The sequence below is a fragment of the Uncinocarpus reesii genome, genomic scaffold (assembly GCF_000003515.1).
Source record: "Uncinocarpus reesii 1704 scaffold_3 genomic scaffold, whole genome shotgun sequence".
Classification (NCBI taxonomy): Eukaryota; Fungi; Ascomycota; class Eurotiomycetes; order Onygenales; family Onygenaceae; genus Uncinocarpus; species Uncinocarpus reesii.
This window is the reverse complement of record NW_003052498.1, coordinates 581,917-601,516: the sequence shown is the minus strand read 5'-3', so window position 1 is coordinate 601,516 and position 19,600 is coordinate 581,917. Positions and strand designations below refer to the sequence as shown.

The 19,600-nt window shown below is 49.6% G+C and overlaps 9 protein-coding genes across 9 annotated transcripts; 3 read left to right on the top strand and 6 right to left on the bottom strand.

The window, feature by feature from the left end:
• Positions 1-64: 64 nt before the first annotated feature.
• UREG_04959 (uncharacterized protein) lies at positions 65-3,573 on the bottom strand (the record flags this gene model as incomplete). The annotated part of the gene is made up of 6 exons (XM_002584224.1): positions 65-447; positions 515-834; positions 887-1,206; positions 1,244-2,420; positions 2,474-3,408; positions 3,508-3,573. 6 exons carry the CDS (start codon positions 3,571-3,573, stop codon positions 65-67), a joined length of 3,201 nt encoding a protein of 1,066 aa, XP_002584270.1.
• An 884-nt stretch (positions 3,574-4,457) lies between these two features.
• Positions 4,458-5,017, bottom strand: UREG_04958 (uncharacterized protein; the record flags this gene model as incomplete). The annotated part of the gene is made up of 2 exons (XM_002584223.1): positions 4,458-4,930; positions 4,987-5,017. 2 exons carry the CDS (start codon positions 5,015-5,017, stop codon positions 4,458-4,460), a joined length of 504 nt encoding a protein of 167 aa, XP_002584269.1.
• A 490-nt stretch (positions 5,018-5,507) lies between these two features.
• UREG_04957 (uncharacterized protein) lies at positions 5,508-6,991 on the top strand (the record flags this gene model as incomplete). Its single annotated transcript, XM_002584222.1, has 3 exons — positions 5,508-5,956; positions 6,011-6,477; positions 6,528-6,991. The coding sequence occupies 3 exons, from the start codon at positions 5,508-5,510 to the stop codon at positions 6,989-6,991; spliced, it is 1,380 nt and encodes a 459-aa protein (XP_002584268.1).
• Positions 6,992-9,014: 2,023 nt separating this feature from the next.
• On the bottom strand, positions 9,015-9,617 carry UREG_04956 (uncharacterized protein; the record flags this gene model as incomplete). Its single annotated transcript, XM_002584221.1, has 3 exons — positions 9,015-9,357; positions 9,429-9,511; positions 9,579-9,617. The coding sequence occupies 3 exons, from the start codon at positions 9,615-9,617 to the stop codon at positions 9,015-9,017; spliced, it is 465 nt and encodes a 154-aa protein (XP_002584267.1).
• Positions 9,618-9,929: 312 nt separating this feature from the next.
• Positions 9,930-11,417, top strand: UREG_04955 (uncharacterized protein; the record flags this gene model as incomplete). The annotated part of the gene is made up of 4 exons (XM_002584220.1): positions 9,930-10,191; positions 10,275-10,402; positions 10,462-10,555; positions 10,708-11,417. 4 exons carry the CDS (start codon positions 9,930-9,932, stop codon positions 11,415-11,417), a joined length of 1,194 nt encoding a protein of 397 aa, XP_002584266.1.
• A 697-nt stretch (positions 11,418-12,114) lies between these two features.
• UREG_04954 (uncharacterized protein) lies at positions 12,115-12,904 on the bottom strand (the record flags this gene model as incomplete). The annotated part of the gene is made up of 2 exons (XM_002584219.1): positions 12,115-12,652; positions 12,708-12,904. 2 exons carry the CDS (start codon positions 12,902-12,904, stop codon positions 12,115-12,117), a joined length of 735 nt encoding a protein of 244 aa, XP_002584265.1.
• A 356-nt stretch (positions 12,905-13,260) lies between these two features.
• UREG_04953 (uncharacterized protein) lies at positions 13,261-14,685 on the top strand (the record flags this gene model as incomplete). Its single annotated transcript, XM_002584218.1, has 2 exons — positions 13,261-13,357; positions 13,424-14,685. 2 exons carry the CDS (start codon positions 13,261-13,263, stop codon positions 14,683-14,685), a joined length of 1,359 nt encoding a protein of 452 aa, XP_002584264.1.
• A 159-nt stretch (positions 14,686-14,844) lies between these two features.
• On the bottom strand, positions 14,845-15,937 carry UREG_04952 (triosephosphate isomerase; the record flags this gene model as incomplete). Its single annotated transcript, XM_002584217.1, has 6 exons — positions 14,845-14,873; positions 14,927-15,141; positions 15,202-15,314; positions 15,378-15,452; positions 15,529-15,808; positions 15,900-15,937. 6 exons carry the CDS (start codon positions 15,935-15,937, stop codon positions 14,845-14,847), a joined length of 750 nt encoding a protein of 249 aa, XP_002584263.1.
• Positions 15,938-17,052: 1,115 nt separating this feature from the next.
• Positions 17,053-19,239, bottom strand: UREG_04951 (uncharacterized protein; the record flags this gene model as incomplete). The annotated part of the gene is made up of 1 exon (XM_002584216.1): positions 17,053-19,239. The coding sequence occupies one exon, from the start codon at positions 19,237-19,239 to the stop codon at positions 17,053-17,055; it is 2,187 nt and encodes a 728-aa protein (XP_002584262.1).
• Between the last annotated feature and the right edge of the window lie 361 nt (positions 19,240-19,600).

Below are 19,600 nucleotides of genomic sequence, written 5' to 3'. Positions count from 1 at the left end.
TAAAGATGAAACGGAATCATGTATTAGACAAAAGGGATAGACAACTAGACAGTTGAACCGGCAATCATCTTTTCAGCGTTTTCTGTTTTTCTGCGTCCTTGATCAATTTCTTTCCTTTCACCACCAATCCTTTCCTACTCCTAACCGCATCCATATATCTCTTAGCAACATTTTCCTTGTCTGCAAACTCTCCCAGATCTTCCAACTCTTCCTCTGTTGCAGGCACCCAGAACGGATCTTCATCCAACATCTCGAAACCTGCAAAGATGAGCTGCGGCGAGGCAGCGCCTGATGTTCGCTTGCGGATTTCGTCAGAAAATCCGAAGGACTCAGCCACTGGGAGCAGGGAGAGGATGGTGAAGAAGGGTGTCCCTTCTTTCATGCTTTCAGAGAGAATACGGCCGCGACGGCGGGTAATGACGCCGTAGACACGCCCAAGGACTTCCGCTGTTTTGGTAATCAAGTCAGATTCGTCTTTCGTTGCCGTTTCAAATGTATTGGAATAATCACTTACTCGAGGCTTGGATTTCGCAACTATACATTGCCAAAAGGATGCGAGGGCTCCAGTCTAAAAATCCCTGCCACACCGCGTCGCGTATTAATCGGATTACTTCACCAGTCAGACGTCCGACGTCTTCATCTCCGGCTTCTGTGAGAGAAATGTCATCTATAAAAACAGCAATTCCCTGAACGGGTTCATGACAAAGAGGCCCTTGGTTGGTTGCGAGCTGAAAAGCGTATGAGACTTTATCGGAAAACAGGCCCGCATTTCGCTTCTTATTGCTACGGTCTCCGTTTTGCGAGTTGTCAACACGCTGTGCAAGTTCTGGGAAGCTATTATCTCTAGTTAGTCAATGGCCTTATAGCTGGGCAATGGCAGACTGACAGTTTTTCGAACGCTCCTATAGATGTTGCATCGAGCAGAAGATTTTGTCCGACTCTTCGAGGGCCAAATTCTACGATTTGACCGATCGCGTCTTTCCACACATCTTTCTCTTTTGTCTCAGCAAATGCGGTGCCGAGTTCCTTTTTGAACTCTTCTTCCGAAAGAATGTTTCGACTAGACATGCTCCCGTCACCAAACTCTTGACCCCCTTCCTGAACATCTTCTTGGGCTGCACTTTCATTGCTTTCTTCTTCTGAAGCCTGCGCATTTCCGCTTCTTCTATTCGCATACAACCGTTTAATGCTGCCCGGCGTGCTTGCCTAAGAAGTCAGTCACGGCTGTTGGTAATGGTCGCACTCTCAATCGGATTGTTAGCTGTTTCGAGGCTGAGGTTGCCAGGACCGTGCCACGAGGTAGTTCAGGGTTCTTAGGCAGAGCCATTTCTGCTGCATTGATAATAGTTTCCCGATATGGGACAATGGATTCGCCAGCCTGGATTTCACATTTGGCATAGCGTTCTCGCAAATCCTTTAAGCAACGCTCAAGGTGCAATTCTCCGGCGGTCAATATAACATGCTCACCGCTAGGCAGCACTTCATATTGAGCACAAGGATCGCTTCGCTCCAACATTTTCAAGCCATGGATCATTTTATTCAGATCAGCAGGGTTGACAGGCTCCAAAGCAACGCGGACAATTGGAGGACTGCTTAAAGAAACACCAGCCAAATTCACGGAGCCTTCCAGCTGGCTGCACAGCGTTCCTGTTTTGACTATATGGCCTTCTAGACCACCGATTCCAAATACAACACCGGCTGGTACACTATCCAGACTTTCGAGAGACCGCCCCATAAGCAAATAGAGTGCCGTTACGGTAACCTTTTCTGGTTTTGGAGCCGCGTGAGGGTGTTCTGGAGAAAACTTTGGCGGGAGCACGTAAACTGAGTCACCAACCGACAAAATCCCAGAATACAAGCGAGCAAATCCAATGAGATGCTCTGGCTCGACCTTTTCCTCCGCTGCATCAGTTCCGGTGTCGTTGAGCCCTGTGGATCCCAGTGCACTGGTTAGTCGGGCAAAATTGTCATCAGCTTGCTCGTTCGATTCCGCTTGAAGTTTCGCTAACTGCTCTCTTTTCCGCCGTGCGAGTTCGCGTGCCTCTTCTGCTGTTAAAGTCCCGCCACCACCCCGTCCCGATTTGGACGGTAGCTCGCTTTCTGGGACAGATACCATTTTACTGACGTACGCCACTACCGGATCATCCTTTCCAGATCGGAAAGTCTCCATCGCGGTGCGGACGGGGGGACTAACAAATGACGCGCCAGGAGAGTCATCCAACATATCGGGAAGTCTGATGGCTTGAGCTGCTGGCGGACTGGGAAGATACTCAATAACGGAGACCAAAACAGCAGTTGACAGCGGCAGCCATGCCGAAAAAATTGCTGAAAGGATATTTCGAGGATCTCTCGATCTAAGAACGTAGGCTGGTATGGTGATAGAAAGAGATTTTGTGATCTTCTCCAACAATGCAGAATCGCTAGAAAAATATCAGTATCCGCAATACCACAAAATCGCCAGGCTTGATCTCACCCTGTCTTACTTGCTCCGCCTGTAGTCGCATTGTAGACTGCCCAGATACTTTCTAAAACCAACTGGACAAACATGGGTTTCAGGTTTCTTCCCTTGAGATGCTTCTGCCCGAGCACTCGTTTTGTCTTAGGGTCAAGGTAATAATCCCCCCAGAGCACCTTTTCTAGAGTAGCTCGTTTAATCCCAAGTTTCTTTTCGTAAAGCCCTGAAAATTGCCGTATAGTGAAGGCCCAGCCGTCCGTAGCGCTGCAAAATATAACATTGTTCTTCTCGGGGGCAAAGTACAGATCTTCGTCGTCTCCTTCTTCAAAGTCTTCAATTTCATCCGCTTGAGTATCAGCTTCTGTGCGCTTTTTTGACTTGTCTTTTTCTTTCGCTGCAGCGGCTTTGACCCGCTCCTCTACTCTCTCCCGCCACAGGAGGTCTTCTTCCATACGCTCTCCCTGGTAGAAACTGCCAATAACTGCATTAACCTGTTCGAGCAGTCTACTCAGATGTGAGTAGGCTTCGCTGGCGCTCATTTTCAGTTCTGTTACCAGTCGATCAACCTTGTTGAAGACTAGAATGGGCTTGAGGTGTTCAACCCATGTGTGGCGCAAGACCGTGACGGTCTGACTGCATACCCCTTCGACGACATCAACGAGCACCAGAGCACCGTCACATAACCTAGAGGCAGTGGATACTTCGCTACTGAAGTCGATGTGGCCCGGAGAGTCGATCAGGTTGATCAGATACTCTTTCTTCTCAGGCTCCGTTTCGGCCGCGGATCTTCGGAGCATAGAAAAATAAAGAGAGATGGCAGAAGATTCCATCGTAATGCCTCTCAGCTGTTCATCAGGGCGGGAGTCCAGGTAGCGGATCTTCCCCGCCAGCTTTGGCGAGATAATGCCATTGGTGGCGATTAAGCTGTCCGTCAAAGATGTCTTTCCGTGATCCTACATCAGACAGGAGAAGAGAGCTTAACATAATGGCGCTCCAGGGAAACATGGACGGTTCACCTACAACATGTGCGAGGATACAAATCTGCCAGGAACTGTTAGCTTCTCATATCGTGTGGTTGGTAGGGGTTGGCAGTGAGATAGGAGGGGCCCATCGTGCATTTCGAATATCTTCAGCTTGACGCTGGAGCCGAACAAGCTCTTTTAATTCAACAACAGGCATTTGGACAGCAAGTGGTTCTATTATTATTGATGTGATGTAGGCCTCTATAGACAAGATGCGAGATGCTTGCTCGCTATGTTAAGAATGGGTTAAAAGGTTGAGTTCGCGGCGGAGAAAATGGCCGGAAAATGAAATTTAAAGCAAAGAAAGTGGCATCGATTTCAGAGACCATTTCAACGATGCACCCGTCCAGATTACCTATCAACTCGATTTATTTGCTATTGAATCACAGATGTCATTGTTAACAATTGTGAGTCATCTTTATAAACATGCGCTAAGCAAGCACTTCTCAGATTCATTCATCAGATATCCATTCTGGAGTCACAAGCTAATGACTCGCCTCTGGACGATATATCATCACCAGTTATTTTTCAACTTTATAAGAATACCAGCTCAGTAAATTCACTATATACATTTATTGGCTAACTGGCGCTGCAATAGCTCGTCATACTTGGCTGGAAAGGTGTTCATCACATCTTATACCATCAGTATAAGAGAAAGATGGCGGAGAAGCCGATCTGTGTTTTGGGCCAAAACCAATGTCCCGGCCAGGAAATTGTTGTGGACAGTAATCCCCACTTGACCGCCGCTTTATCATATTTATCATATTCACTCCTGCGGCTTCTCATCGGCCCACAAGGGTATACAAGGACTCTACTTCCCGGAAACCCGGTGTGAGGTCTGTAACGTGCAACGGTATATGAGACCAGGACTCCATAGAAAGGTTTGGATAGGACTATCGAGTCCTAGGAGGGGAGGCAACTTTAGGATAGCGGATTTAGCCATACCGATATTTGGGGTCAAGTTGAGAATGATTTAGATATCAAGTTTCAACGTCCTCGTCAAATGATAGCTTAATCTTCTTTTTCTTTTGCTTCTTGTTCGGCGGGCCGCTCTCTCTAGGCTGGGTGCCTTTCTCGGCGATTTGATCGTCTTCGGCTACAACCATGGCAAATTTCTTCTTTTTCGAGCCACCAATCTCCGCAACCTTTTGGCCGCCAGCTGATTTCAGTAATTTTGAAGCAGTTTTGTCGCTCTTGCTAGCATGATTCTGGTCTCCGCTTCCTAACCCATCCGAATGTGTCTCGGCAGTATTCCCAGCTGCGTCCTGTAGCATAGCCTGATATTCTTCCTTGGAGATTACTTCATTGCTCTCTTCATCAACATAGGTAGGCTCATCGTCTGCATCAGGATCTTTTGCCTTGATTGGGCGCACGTTAGATGGCCCATGGCGTTGTCCAGTTCCGTCGCCATATTGGCCTCGTAATCTGCGCAAAAAGGCAGGTTCGTTCTTTTCTAATTTTTAATGTTAGTCACTGCAGGTCAACGATAGGGAAGAGTCGGCGACAAACCATATGTAAGGTTCTTTGCTTTGAAACTCATGGTGAAGATGCGCTGGGTGAGAGTGACCAAGGCGCCAAGTGGGAGGAACTGGCTGCTAATGGGGAGAAGAGAACTTGCAATCTAGATAGAAAAGGACTCCTATCACATAGCTAGTATACTTCTTCCCCGACACACTCCTTTGCTTTGGTTTCTTGTGCTTCAACGAGCAAAGTCGACGAGAAGAGACGCGAAAGTCGGCGGTTGCGGAGCGGAAAGACTCTGGTTCCGGCCTCAACGCGCAACAGCCTTCAAAGCGAGTCGAACTTGATCAAGAGAAGCAATCCCAGTCTACATCACTAGCCAGTGCAGCTGCCTACCATGCTTTGCGCAAGTGAGTCTTCCTTTGAACTAATTGCTTAGAAGACGAATCCTCCTTTGTGTGCTGACGTTTTGCTTTTAGTTTCTGGGGAAGCCCCCCAGGTTCCGGTTGTCTCGCGCACAAGCGGTTCGTGAAAGACCTTGCGACGAGGAGCTGGGAATTGGCTGACCCATGATAGGAAATGTTTTCGAAAAGCGGCTGATCGAAGCTTACATTGCGGAGCACGGTAAAGAGCCCGTTACGGGAGAAGAAATCACCATCGACGACCTCATCGAGCTCAAATCCGCCCGTGTTGTTCGCCCTCGACCGCCGACACTGACCTCGATTCCTTCTCTCCTGGGCGTCTTCCAGGAAGAATGGGATGCTTTAGCTTTGGAAACATTTACTCTAAGACAGACTCTTGCCCAGACGCGACAAGAACTTAGTACCGCACTTTACCAGCACGATGCCGCAGTGAGGGTGATTGCAAGGTTGCGCAAGGAGAGGGATGAAGCTCGTGATGCTTTATCGAAAGTCTCAGTGGGTGCTGGACGAGCGTCCGCTAGCGGCGACGCAATGCAAGTGGACAGCACCGGGCTTCCCGAGGCTGTGGTGACGCGGATAGACGAGACACAAGAAAAGTAAGATCTCAGCACAACCCTCTTGTTGGGGCTCCTACTAATTACCTTTTATAGATTATCGAAAACACGCCGCAAGCGTCCTATACCCGAAGACTGGGCGACGACTGAAACAGTGCAGCAGTTTAAACCTGTTACTGCATCGGATCCCCTTTATCCCGGCGGGAAATCCTTGTCATTAAACGAATCTGGGGAGCTGGCCTTGGTGGGCGGCGTCGATGGAGTTGCTGGTATATACTCATTGACCGACAGATCAATCATTGCATCTTTGAAAGGGGGTGGTGGTGCGATAACGGATGCCATCTGGGTGAAAGAAAAAGCTGTCATCTCAACATCAACCGGGTTGGTGAAGGTCTTCGAGAATGGAGACGAGATTGCGAGCTTCAATTCGCACGCAGGAGAAGTCATGGCTTTGGCGAAACATCCAACTGGGGATATTGTAGCTTCTGTGGGCGTTGATAAGAGCTACGTGCTCTACGACCTCACAACTGCAACTGTTGTGGCTCAGATCTTTAGTGATTCCGGTAAGAAACCCTCCGGATATGAGACTAGCATTTACTAACTATTATCGCAGCTCTATCATGCGTTCAATTCCATCCAGATGGCCACCTACTCGCGGCTGGCGCTGGTGATGGGCAAATAAAGATATTTGACGTCAAGACTGGAACCAATGCGGCCAGCTTCACCTGCTCCGGAGCACTAAAGACAGTATTCTTTTCAGAAAACGGAATCTGGCTAGCATCTGTGACTGAAGGCTCCTCGAGCGTTTCTATCTGGGATCTTCGCAAGTCTGAGGTGGTCAAGGTTTTGGAAATCGGCAACAGGGTGGATTCTCTCAGCTGGGACTACACAGGACAGTTCCTATTGACCGGTGGACCCAACGGACTAACCGTCCAGCAATATTCGAAATCGGCAAAGTCGTGGAGCGAGCCTCTGCGAAGCGCGGTTCCTGCAGTTGCTGTTGCATGGGGCAGATTGGCTCAGCAGATTGTGGCTCTGAATGCGGAGGGCGTTATCACATTAGTGGGATCAGGATGATCATGAGGGCAGCTCTGGTTTCTTGCTTGTACTCTAGGTAGTCTGGTGAATCTGTTAAAAGCGGACTTTATTTGTTCGGGCGGTTTGAATCTAATACAAGGAAGAGGTTGCTTGGTTGGAATCCGCCCTTTGATCTCATGACACACACAAGCCGTGGAAATCCCTGAAGGCCAGACTCAAGCCCGTTTGGCTCGCCAGCTTATTAAAATCAGCCCAGGGCCCTGGCGACCGGTGGTGACCAGAGTGAATAATCTGGCTCTTGCAACCTTAACTTTTGGGCATGGAGATAAGACTCGGCTGCAACCAACTCATCTTCGCCAACCATCCTCTGTCAACCTCCACCGTCTCCCTCCTCTTCCTCCAACGTCTCTCGCTATTTCTGCCGGATCTCTGGCGTCGAAGCTAGTTGCAATGAACAGGACTCCCTCTATACAATTTCTGACCTCCACACCGTCAAGAAAGGTGAGTTCTTCCTTCCGGGAGCCAGTGGCTCGTCGCGGGGTGCTTCCTGTCCGCCCAAGGTTTCATGCCACAGGACTGATAAAGACATGCTCTTTCCACGTTCCCAGCGCCGCCACGATGAAATCTCAAGCTCCAATTCCGAGAGCAGAAGCCAATCTCCCTGGACAACCCAAGGAGAGCCATCAAATTCCGCCACCAACAGTCGATCGGTGAACAATCCTGGCCCGCAGACCCCTCAACTCCCACGAATGAGATATCCAGGCGACGGGTACGACTACAGAAGGCCTATCATGTCTACTGGAGTGCCTCCTTCCCTTCCTTCCTTCTTGCAACCCCAGCAGCAGCAGCCGAATGTCATCGACTTGACCCAGGAGGATCAGAGCAGCTCCCCTGCTCGACCGCCGCAGAGACCCCAGGCTCAGAATCTTGAAAGCAGACCCGCTGGAGCAAGTCGGCCACCACGGTTTGGAAGGAATATCATGGCAGATGTGGTCGATTTAGAGCAGGAGCCAGCGCCGCCTATGAGCAATGAGCAACAATCTAGTCCGGAAGTACAGTGGCTAGGTTCGGTCTCGCGAGATCAGACCCCAGGACTGAATGTACAGCACAATATAACATTCCACCCCCGACGTAGTCCTTTAAGACGAAACCTTTTGCAATATCTAAGAGACAACTACCCGCTGCAGGCCTCAGCGTTGAACCGAACCGGGATTTTCGGGCCCGAAATGGCTAGGGATATTGTTACTTTCCGTCAGACAATGAGCCCTTTCTGGATTGGTGAACCGCCTAGGCCAGGAATAGATCTGACCATTGATCTGGATAATCCTCAGATGGATGTAACGCTAGTTGGGGTTGGATCGTTAAGTCCGGATGGTCGCCGGCCCTCGCCACCTTATCAAACCCCTCCAGCCCCTACAGAAGGATACACGAGAACTGCCGGTGAAGAAGATGTTGTGGTGTGCCCAAATTGCGAACATGAACTTGGAGCTGGGGATGATCCTATACAGAAGCAAGTTTGGGTGGCAAAGCCATGTGGACATGTTCGTTTCCCTTCTATTCCTTTCCGATACCGTGCTAATCGTACAACTTTGCAGGTTTACTGCGGGCTATGCACAAAACATCGCGCTGTGTCCCGTGGAAAGAAGTCCGCCATGCCTGCAAACAGAAAGCCATTTGCGAAGTGTGTTGTTCCTGACTGTGGAAAGTCAGTCAGCCAACCTAAAACGATGCTACAAGTCTACCTTTAAATTTTTTGAGATTTTGTTTTACGCCGTTCTAATACCTAGAATTTCGACTTTTACAGCGCATTTTTTGGAAGCGGTATCATGGGGAAAGAAGGGCGGATCACAAGGCGCACATCGGCGATTTGTTTCTTTATTATGGCTCCAACACCGTGATTGCTTCCTTCAGCTAATCAAATAGTTGTGGCGTTCGCAGTGATACTGCTTTCACTCGTCTTCAGAGATTTGCTACATGATGACATTCAAAGATCAAGTGCTCTAAACCCACATTTCTTTATGATACATAGCTTCCCAAGTGAATGCCAGCCTTCAGTGAAAACCTAAACTCCTGCGCCTAATATATATTCCGGATATTGAACAGTCACACTCGTCATATTTTCTTGATATCCCCATGATAAGGATCCCCAGATACCTCTAACACTCTCGTTTGTGCTAGCCACAGGATTTCGTACTTTTCTCAGCTTCTCCCCGCTTGCTTCTTTCAGAAGAGTCGCCTTCTGGAGGATCTGCTCTTTCTCGAGGTTTCGGACGCAGACGGCCTTTTCGCGGCCATTGATATAGTGGCCCTTGATGAGAGGGTGCTTGCTCGGGCGCGGTGATATCCGGATTTCAATCTGGGGGTTTTCTGCCGCGAATTTGGGGAGGGTATGGCGGAGGAAGGCACTGGGGGAGCGATTAGTTAGCGACGCGATGCTTGGGTGTTGACGTAGACTTAAGGGGAGTGGAATCCGTACTTCATGCCTTTTGAGCTCCCGGCCCAGTCGCAGTAGTGAAAATCAAGACGCTTGCATTGTAGGATGAATGCGCTTACACCGTTCTGCGCCCGCGGGTTAGTTGTCCGTCCGACTCAAAAGCACGGCAATTGGATTAGACATGGGACATACCCGGCCGGAAGCTATCGCCTTCACTCCCTGGATCGGCATCGTTAAGACCGTCTTATCCGTCCTGCTGTGGTCTGGCTGTGGTCTCGGTGAATTTGTGCTTCTGCTTGGGAATTTCTGTAGCGTGAAGCTCAGGACCGCTGATTGGCCGGTTGGCCTGGGAGAGCGTGACTCCGGCGCTTAACCTAATTGGGCTTTTCTCCCTCGTCTTCCAACTTCAACCGTCTTTCTTCATGGACAACACGTCGCATCGCCATCGTCAGCACTATCGCCTCGACTGCGCTGGGACGTGTCTTTTTCCCGCTCTCTTTTTAACGTGCATTTCCATCCCTTCTATGCTCGTGAGCTGCTACAATGACAGATAAGCTCCCAGCGAATCTGCTGGCTTTGTTTGCGCCCCGGCCGCCGCTCAAGTACTTGAAACCCATCGACCGGGCGCCTGAGGACACTAGGCCAAGTGATATTGGCGGAGTCGCGCAGTTTTTGGGTGAACTCCAGAACTATGCCGAAGAGGTGCCCTACAATGCTACTGAAAGTTGGTTGCAACGCAAAGCCAGACAGAAGCTAGAGAAGAAAGAACAGTTGGAGAGATATATCACCGAGGGCTTGGAAAAATGTACGACGGCCATTTGCTGTGCCAACTATTGCTCGTCGCAGGACTTCGCTATCATGCATTCTGTCTGCTAAACGTCATTATAGATGATCCTAACTCTGATCCGCAAGTCAGGGGCGACCCTTTCAGAACCCTGTTTGTGTCGCGTCTCAGCTACGACGTGAAAGAATCGGATCTGGAGAGAGAATTTGGGAGATTCGGTCCGATTGAAAGGGTGGGCCAGAACCGATTTAGTATATGGCGAAAAATCACTGACCTAAATCTTTTGTCCAGATTCGAATAGTTACCGACCCGTCGAACACGAATCCGAAAAAGAAGCATCGAGGCTATGCCTTTATTGTGTATGAGCGTGAACAGGATATGAAGGGTACAGAATCCCTGAGCGATTTCAAGTTTTTCCATAACTTCCCCCCCTCTCAAAATCCCCCCCTCTTTTTCCAATCAGGTCGTCAAGACAGGTAATGTAGAAGTCATGACTAACGCCATGAAACCCATTCGATATTATAGCGGCATATAAAGAAACAGATGGTATTCGCATCAAGGATCGACGCGTTTTGGTGGATGTTGAACGAGGTCGAACCGTAAAAGGCTGGAAGCCTAGACGATTTGGGGGCGGTCTTGGAGGAAGAGGATATACAAAGGCGATGCCTTCACGGCCGATGGGCCCTGGCGGATTTGGACCTCCTTCTGGCCCGGGTGGGTTCCAAGGTGGTGGCTTCCGAGGCGGATATGGTGGAAGAAGTGGTTTCCGTGGTGGTTTCCGAGGTGACCGTGGATTTGGTGGACGTGGAGGTATCGGATATCAAGGCGGAAGAAGTGGGTTTGGCGGCCCTCCTAACGGAATAAGCGCTGGACAACCCCCACCAAATGCTCCCTCTGGCCCTGGAGGAGGTCGGGCAGGTGGATTTGGTTCGGCTGACGATAGGCGTGGTGGATACGATGATAGGTTGTACAGGGGTGGTTCCAGATACGATCGATCTGGAGGTGTTACAGGAAGCAACCGCGAACCGGTAAGGCCTAGGGATGGTTATGACAGAGACAGAGACAGCCACAGAGACCGCGATCGAGATCGAGACCGTGATCGTGATAGGCGTGATCGCGACAGAGACCGTGACCGCGATAGAGGCCGTGACAGAGACAGGTATGGCCGCCGCGATGACGACCACTCCAGAAAGAGATACCACGATGGCGATGAGTATGATGATCCGCGCAGCAAACGGAGGTACTAGACATGGACCTCGTTTCCCTACGGGTTTGTTGGTTACTTTCATTCGACTTCTCCTTTCCCTCTCGGGCACATCTCAGGGTAAGGCGAACGATATATTTACGGCTGATTGTTTTGCCATGCGTCAAATTAATGGAGGAGGGTTCACTAACAGGCCCCCTACCACTCGCCTTCGGCCTCCAGCCATCGCCCACAAAATTCATACTACTCGTTTGGCCTTTCGGACAGCTCTTTTGCTACTTGGATTGTCCCGACACCTATGACCACTAGGGGTGGATGTCCTTTCAAGTCTGCGCCTTGTTGTGCTTCTGTTAGTTCTGATGACTCGTTTGCTTTCTCGTTTCTGATTTTATGGGGTAAGTATGTATATTATTTTAAGCTGGAAAGTATGGGCGATTAGGTATCTTTCTTCCATGACAGAGTTTCAGGTAAGATCAAGGTAAGGCTGTTTGGCAACGTCCAAACATTCTTCGGTTTGGTCCCTTGTAATCTCATGCAAAAGGATCGCCGCGGCCACTTCATTTTCTTTGTGTAGACTTTTGCAAGTTAGACATTTGTTCAACAAGTAGGAGCAACAACAGTAACCGCTACGACCCGATATACCCCATAACTGATAAATTGAACTCCTTGAACTCCTTGAACCAAAACTCCAATGGACATGCCGCGAGCCGTTTTCAGCATGGGTATCCTTCCATCTCCTTTTAACTGTCGACTTCCATATTTTCATCTTTCCGCAAGACCTCCACTTTGCCAGTTTCTTTATTCCAGTGCGCTCTCATCTCAACCTTGAACTCTGCAACTGCAACCCCAAACATCTTCAATAGCGAAGTCTGTCTTGAATCCAAAGTTTCTCCCGCCTTGCATACTTGATATCCGTCCTGCATTTCTAAAGTCACCTTACCCCGGACCAATCTGGTCGGTACACCCAATTTCCGCAGCGTCGGCTCAATTGTGTGGCTTAGCGGCTCGTCGTGCTCCGCGGGTATCTCGCCCGCGTGAGCGTATACGATGCCAGGCGGGATCGTGAATGCGCGAGGAGATACATTTCCAGCGCGAGCAAAGTCTGTCGGGTGGAATGAGGAAAAATAGCCGAGGACAGATTCGGGGGCGCGCGTGGTGAAAAGGAGCCCGATGGAGCCGTTTAACAGGGGAGCAAGTTTGTCAAGATTCGGAGCAAAAGCGGTTTCGGGGGTTGTGCCGAGTGCGACTGCCATTACTTTCGTTTTGCCGAAAAATAGACTGGTTGGTTTGTTAGGACGATAGAGGGGAGGATTGGGGACGAAAGGCCACATACCGGCCATCTTCTGAGAATTCGGTGCGCACATCTTTGAGATAGGTGTTCCGCATGTTATCCACGGAGAAGATGAAGAGATGGTCATATTTTGATACGGCTTCCTGGACGTTTGCGTATAGTCGGCGGGTTTGCTCTTTGTGGGATTTCTTCGTGACTTTGGATTCGTGGACAACCTTCGCACGCTTTGAGACAGGCATGACGGGCGGCGCTCTTTTTCTTTCGCTGAACTTGCTCTGAGAGGAGACGACGGAAGGATTGCCTTGAAGGAGAGCACAGAAAAGCAACCCAAAGCGAGCTGTTTCTTCGGATGAACTCAAAATTTTGGGATTTTTTGAGTTTCGATAAGTCTGATTAGGCTAGTCCCGATTTGGAAGAACCATTGATTAGATAAGCACACTAATCAGATAAGATAAGATTGTACGTCTTCGACCTCAACGCAACGAGAAGCCCCGTGAACGACGGAATGAAGTCAGCAGCTGATGGAGAGAAATATATGTATAAGAAGGACGATTAATGAGATGCTACGCTCGATACCCCTCAGCCCTGTTGCACAATGATAGATTTTATAGACTACATCCAGCTCTCCTTCTCCGATGCCACTCGCTGGAACAGAGACAACTCCTACACTGCACTCACGGATACCGCCAACGGTAACACACTCCCGTTCCGCGAGGAAATACCATAAGCGCGGCTAAGTTCTGACTTATCTCGTCCAGCTCTCCTCGACTTCTCAATTCCTGAACGCCTCCGCGTCCACCTCTCATCCCTCTCGACGCCTCAATTCGCGACAACATACACTTTGGGCACTGTAGGCCTTATCGATGGCTCAATATCATACCTGTTTAGCACCTTGCCGCTGCAAACCACACAAAGCCGGAGTACTTTGATCCCACTGCGCAAATTGGTTCCCGGATATAGGCAGATCCATCCACCATTGGCGCCAGAGAGTTGGGACTCGGACGGACCTGGACATGAGGGATCAGACGGCCAAGAGGACGAAACGACGCCATGGAAACGGCGAAGAGAGACATTACTTCACGCAATACTACACCTGCCGCCTCCCACCACTTTAAATGGCTTGTTCCTTCGGCGACTCTCACCCACAACCCAGCTCTCGGTGGCAGTATGCTCGACGCAAGCGAAACCGTTATCTAAGTCTACTCCCCAAGCGTCGATCTTGACTCAGCTGTCGCATGATACCGGGAAATATAGTGCAGAGTTTTTGTTCAGCACCGACAATGCATTGCTGGGATTCAAGGGGCTATATAACTTTGGACCCGACCCCAGGGATAGGACAAATGCGCAGCGTCCCCAGCGAGCATCTCAGTCTGTCTCGTTGCTCTCTGCGGGCGGAGAGATGTATTACTCCCCACTATCCTCTGTTGTAGGCTTATCAACAGGTCTACGATTTACTACGTTACCAGCAGCTTCGGAAACTCTGCATTCGCCCTCTTCCTCCGCTTACCCCGCGCCATCACCGATCTCTACCTTTCCATATACCCTTACGCTTACGCTGACGCCATTAACGGGGTCTTTATCGACAACATATTCCCTTCTTGCATCGCCGAATTTGGCATTTAGCTCGCGATTCGGATTCAACGTGTATAGCTGGGAGAGCGAAATGGTCGCTGGGTGCGAGTTATGGCGACAGAAGCGGAAACCATATCCATACGTGTCTGGCGAGAAAGATGATCTCGCCTGGGCGAAGAGGAAGATGGGCCTACTACCCCCGCTTCCTGCACCACCTACCCCGGCTAAACGTATGGATTTGACTGCTGGTGCAGGAGAATCGGTAGAGTCGGATTCCGTGATAAAGCTCCGAGTGGATCAGTCTTTGAACATTAGGTTACTGTGGGAGGGTAGAGTCAAGGATCTCTTGGTCAGCGCAGGGGTAGGCCTGGGACCAACATCCTTATCGACTGGTGGCGCCGCATACGGATGGACTGGAGTTGGCGTGTCCGTGCTATATTCAACATAAATCCCTAATATTATGTGAGGAATTGAAAACGGGACGCAAGTGGATTTTTCTATCAAAATGATCCAAGTCCTCCGTAATCAGGTATGTTACAAAATATTTTAAATTTCAATTCTGAACTTCATTTCAAAAAATTCATGTGTTGGTACTTTTGTTTCTCGTTCATAGACGAGCATTGATGATATCAACGACTGTACAAGCGTCAGTATCTCCCTCGGATTGGTATTATCGTGATGGAACTTACAGGCTGGCTTCAAACTGGCACCGCCCACCAAAAACCCATCCACATCGGGTTGCTTCGCGAGCTCTTGGCAGTTTTTGTCGTTAACGCTGCCTCCGTAGATGATACGGATGTTCTCAGCAACACTGGGCGAGATGCTGTCCGCGACGAACTTGCGGAGCGCAGCATGGACTTCTTGGGCTTGCTCGGTGGTGGCAACCTTGCCCGTTCCAATAGCCCTAGAGAAATGATCCAATTAGCGAGAATGATTTTGGATGATCAAGGGAGATAAAACGTACCACACGGGCTCGTAGGCAATAACAACCTTGGCCCAGTCTTGAACACTGAGTCTGGAAGCCACAGCACCCAGCTGTCTGGTCACGACGTCGACGGTTTTGCCGGATTCGCGCTCCTACAGGGTTCGGCTTTATCAGATTTGTCTTCATCCAAGTGTCCGTTTAGACGAGAATCGAACCTCGAGAGTTTCGCCAACACAGAGGATAACGCCCAACCCGCCGTCAATAGCAGCCTTGGTCTTACGTGCAGCGAACTGTCATCATCGATCAGCACATTGTGCACCCTCTAAATCGTCCTTACTCCCAAAGAGTAATTGGAGATCACTGTACATCATCATCCTCCTTCAAGATCACTCTCCGCTCACTGTGGCCGACCAAGGCCCACGAAACACCGCAGTCGTGCAGCTGCTCTACGCTCAATTCACCAGTATACGCTCCCATGGGCTTATCAAACACATTCTGCGCCGCGACGCCGAATTTGGGGTCGGCTTGGCTGCGGGTGAGGAGGAGGTAGAGAGCGGGAGGGGACAGGACGACTTCGGTGTTGGGGTCAAGATTGGCGTTGTTGAGGTTGCTGATGATGTCGGCAATGGACTTTTGGGTGCCGTTCCTGGTGGAAACATTGGATGCGTTAAGACCAGTTGGCCAGCACTTTGCTTTTCCCGGTGTGTATCATGACGCGGGGTTGTTTCTAGACTCACATCTTGAAGTTACCGCCGACAAAGAATTTGCGAGCCATGATTGCAGGGTTAGATCTGCTGGACAGAGTTGGAAATGAGGTTTGGGGGGGTAAAGATGAAGTTGAAGAAGCAGAATGTTGTGACTGATTGTGGCTATTTGACTGTTGGTTGATGCAGAGGGATTTTGATCGCGGGGGAGGGGCACAAAGCAACGGCAGAATGCTCTTCTTTTTAGGGCGGGTGCATGTCGTGTGCCAAGCCCGTTGTTGTCAAACTGATATATCAGTCATGATTCAACTACAACTAAATATCGGTGATCAAGGAATACAATTCGGATCCAGCATATGACTAGGTAACGGCGGAAGTGCTGGGCTGCAGACTCTGGTCAATCAGATGGAGTTGGGGTTGCCAATGTACTACATGAATGTACTACGTGCCTGGATCTAAAAGGAGTGTTACAAGTAGTTCGTGGATCACATTATCAAACTATTAATTGAGTATCGGTACATAAGGTACATATGGAAGAGATATTGAACATTTAATGGAGCCGCGGGCGGCCACTGTTGAAACAGTGAGAGGTTCAACCTGATAGACAACCGAAATCAGGCCCAGAATTCTAGGGAAGATCACAACAAATAAGGGAAAGGAAACCAAATTATACTTGATACAGGAGCCAAACAGATTCAGAAATTGGCTCATCTCTCGGTAGATTCAAGTATGGAAAGTTGACTGTTCCATGCTCGACTTGTAGATGAGGAGCTCTCCATGAACAGTTCGATTCCAACCGAACAAATCATGGAGGGAAAGGAGTAAATGAGAAAGCACTTAGGCGCCATCTCAGCAAGAGGTTTAAATAGGCTTCTGCTCAAAGGTGAACACCCCTGGGCAGACAAAATCCTTCATGAACAAGAGGGAAACGAGAATCGCTTCTCGGGGATGTGTAGCGGCAACCACTGTATCCAGTACCATTTGAATGGCATGCAGGATAATTTATAAAAGTCAAAAAATCAAAGGTAGGAATGAAAATAAACTGTTCCCGAAGCAACACGATTGCTCGTAATGAGTATTGTCCCCTTCCATTCGCCCCTTTTTAGCATACCTTGCAAAGTATTGGCACATGTAATCAATGAAAATATCGGAATCAAAAGCAAAATTAGATAAACAAAGCGAGAAGTTACCGAAATAGCCGGCCTCCATAGTGGAATGAGTCTCGTCGACGAGGAGGTTCCACTATAGGACGACGTTCCCGGTCTAGTCGCTCCATCCGATCAAGCCGATCGTATGAATCAAGGATTGGCGATCGTTCAGGTAGGTCAAAATGACCAACCCTCATTTCGCGTCTTTCAATATTGCGCTCACGACGTTTAAGGTCGTCCTCCATTTGTTCGAGACGCTTTCTCCATACGTAATCGTTAATCTCTTTCTGACGCTCCAATCCCTCCAGTTCCCATTTCTTTGGAACGACAATATCATTTGTTAAGCTGGGATAGTGAAAAGAAGATAGACTGGGAGGAGGAAGGCGAGTCCGTGGACTCCGGCTGGCATGAACTAACTTCAACGGTGGGCGGGCAGCGTGCGAGACCGACGCGGAACGGACGAGCTGTCCACGATGGGAACTTTTCGCTAGAATAAGATCAACTTCGCCATGGCTATACTGGCTGTCTCGTCGCCGCGGGCTAACAGGGTAATTGGCGTTGGGACGACGGTGAGTGCGATAAGCGATTTCCCGCTCACGCCTGCCTCTAGACGTATGGCGTGATCGGTAGTGCTTATAATCTTTTTGCTCAAAATCATTGGGCAAAAAGGAATCATCCGTCTCAGAAGAATCATAAGCAAGCTCGAAAAGGTCAGAGTCGTTATCTCCGTTACTGCTCTCTGCATCGTGCCACTGATCGATGGCACGCTTTTCCTTGAAAGGGCTTTTCGTTCCCAGGTGAATTATCTGAGAAGTTGGCTGAATTTGTTTCGTTTGCGCTGAATGTCCTTTCCCAGATTGTTGATGGATAGGCCTTTGTTTGGATGGAGGGGGAACCATGGCTGGTGGCGGAATATGCAAACGAGGCTGTGGTGGAGGTCCGTTGATTACCTGAACTCCGGGTGGAAGCTGGTTTTGTGCAGGTGGATGCATTGGAGGAAATCCACCGCTGTTGGCGGGTAGTCGTTCAGGAAGCTGTTGGCGTGATTGCGGATGGGGGTGTGGATGAGGTTGAGGCTGTATTTGTGGGAGAGGCCGGGGTTGAGTCTGCGAATCGGGCGGAGGATGCGGTGGGGAGTGCATTTGTGGGGGAGGTTGGAATTGAGCCTGCGGATGTGGTGGAGGATGCGGCGGGGAGTGCATTTGTGGGGGAGGTTGGAATTGAGCCTGCGGATGTGGTGGAGGATGCGGCTGAGGGTGCATTTGCGGAAGAGTTTGGGGTTGAGGCTGTGGATGGGGTGAAGGATGAACTTGCCGGGGCGGCTGGGAATGAGATTGAGGATGCGGTTGCGGAAGCAGTTGCGGAGGCGGGAGCGGCGGCGGTTGATGTTGCTGTGGATGTTGCGGACGAGGGTCTGTTTGTGCCATATGTACCGGGTTCGTTCGCGCAGCCGGGGGTAAGGAAGGATGAGTGTTCTGGGGGTGGGATCCCTGGATAGGAGAGAGTCCTCGTCCATTTCTTCTGAGCTCGAATGCGGTATCGTTCTTAAAACGAGCAGACGGTTTCCGAGGGGATGAGACTCCAGGTTTGAGAGTCTTTTCCAGGACCAGGTTAATTGTGATAGTGACATAGGTCACAGTAAAACCTCGACGCCCGGTATCCTTCGTGATGGCTTGGATATAAACAACGGCCCAATTGAACCGACTGTCTTTCCTTTTAAGTTCCTCAATTAAATCGTCAATCTGCTTTCGCTTTAGCCGGCCGAGGCTGCTATAGGTCTTTGCGACGAAGCCTTTTTTTTGTTCTTTGACGAGTTTATCCAGATCTCCTTGGGATAGATTCATTCGCGATTTGGTTACTCGAGACCAATCCGGCTCCTGGCCAGCAGCAGTGGGCTTTGCCCGATATAGGGACCACCCTTGGTAGGGTTCGTCTTCGTCTTCTTCCTCTTCCTCTTCATTGTAGCTATCTTCCTCGTCGCTGAAAGGAGTATGGTTACGGAACAATGGATCCCGGTTTAGGTTTCCCAGAGTCGCATCGTGAACTAGCGTAGGGTCAATACTAAGCCTTTTGAACTGAGTATTTATCGCATCCAGGGGTTGAATCCGGTTGACGTTGGACCCGCCGTCGTAGGCTCGCGCCATTCCATTATGCAAGAGCTCGGGCTCGAGATGGGGAACTTGCGGAGGTGGCATTCGCCGCATATTCGGATTCTCGTTGGTCATGGTGGGCACCGAGTGACCTAAGATGGGTTGCTTGTAAAAACGATGGTTAATGGCTATGGCATATGATAAATAAGCCGTGAGGTTGATTTCGAAAAGCAATTGAATAGAGGCGAGGGGTGAGCAACTAGATATATATGCGCGAGGCTCATATACTTTCAAAATTTGGGAGAGCGGAAATCTCCCAAAGTGCTATAAAAACCAATATTAATTTTCACGTACTCTATAATAACTCGTGACAAGGCCAAGTATCAAAGGAATCGGCAGTGAAACCGTACAGTTCGAGAGCCTTGAGCTAGGAAGCCTCTTCCCACACACCATCAAAATAAAATAAGGTGAGGCTCAGATGGAGGGGAAGGAGTCG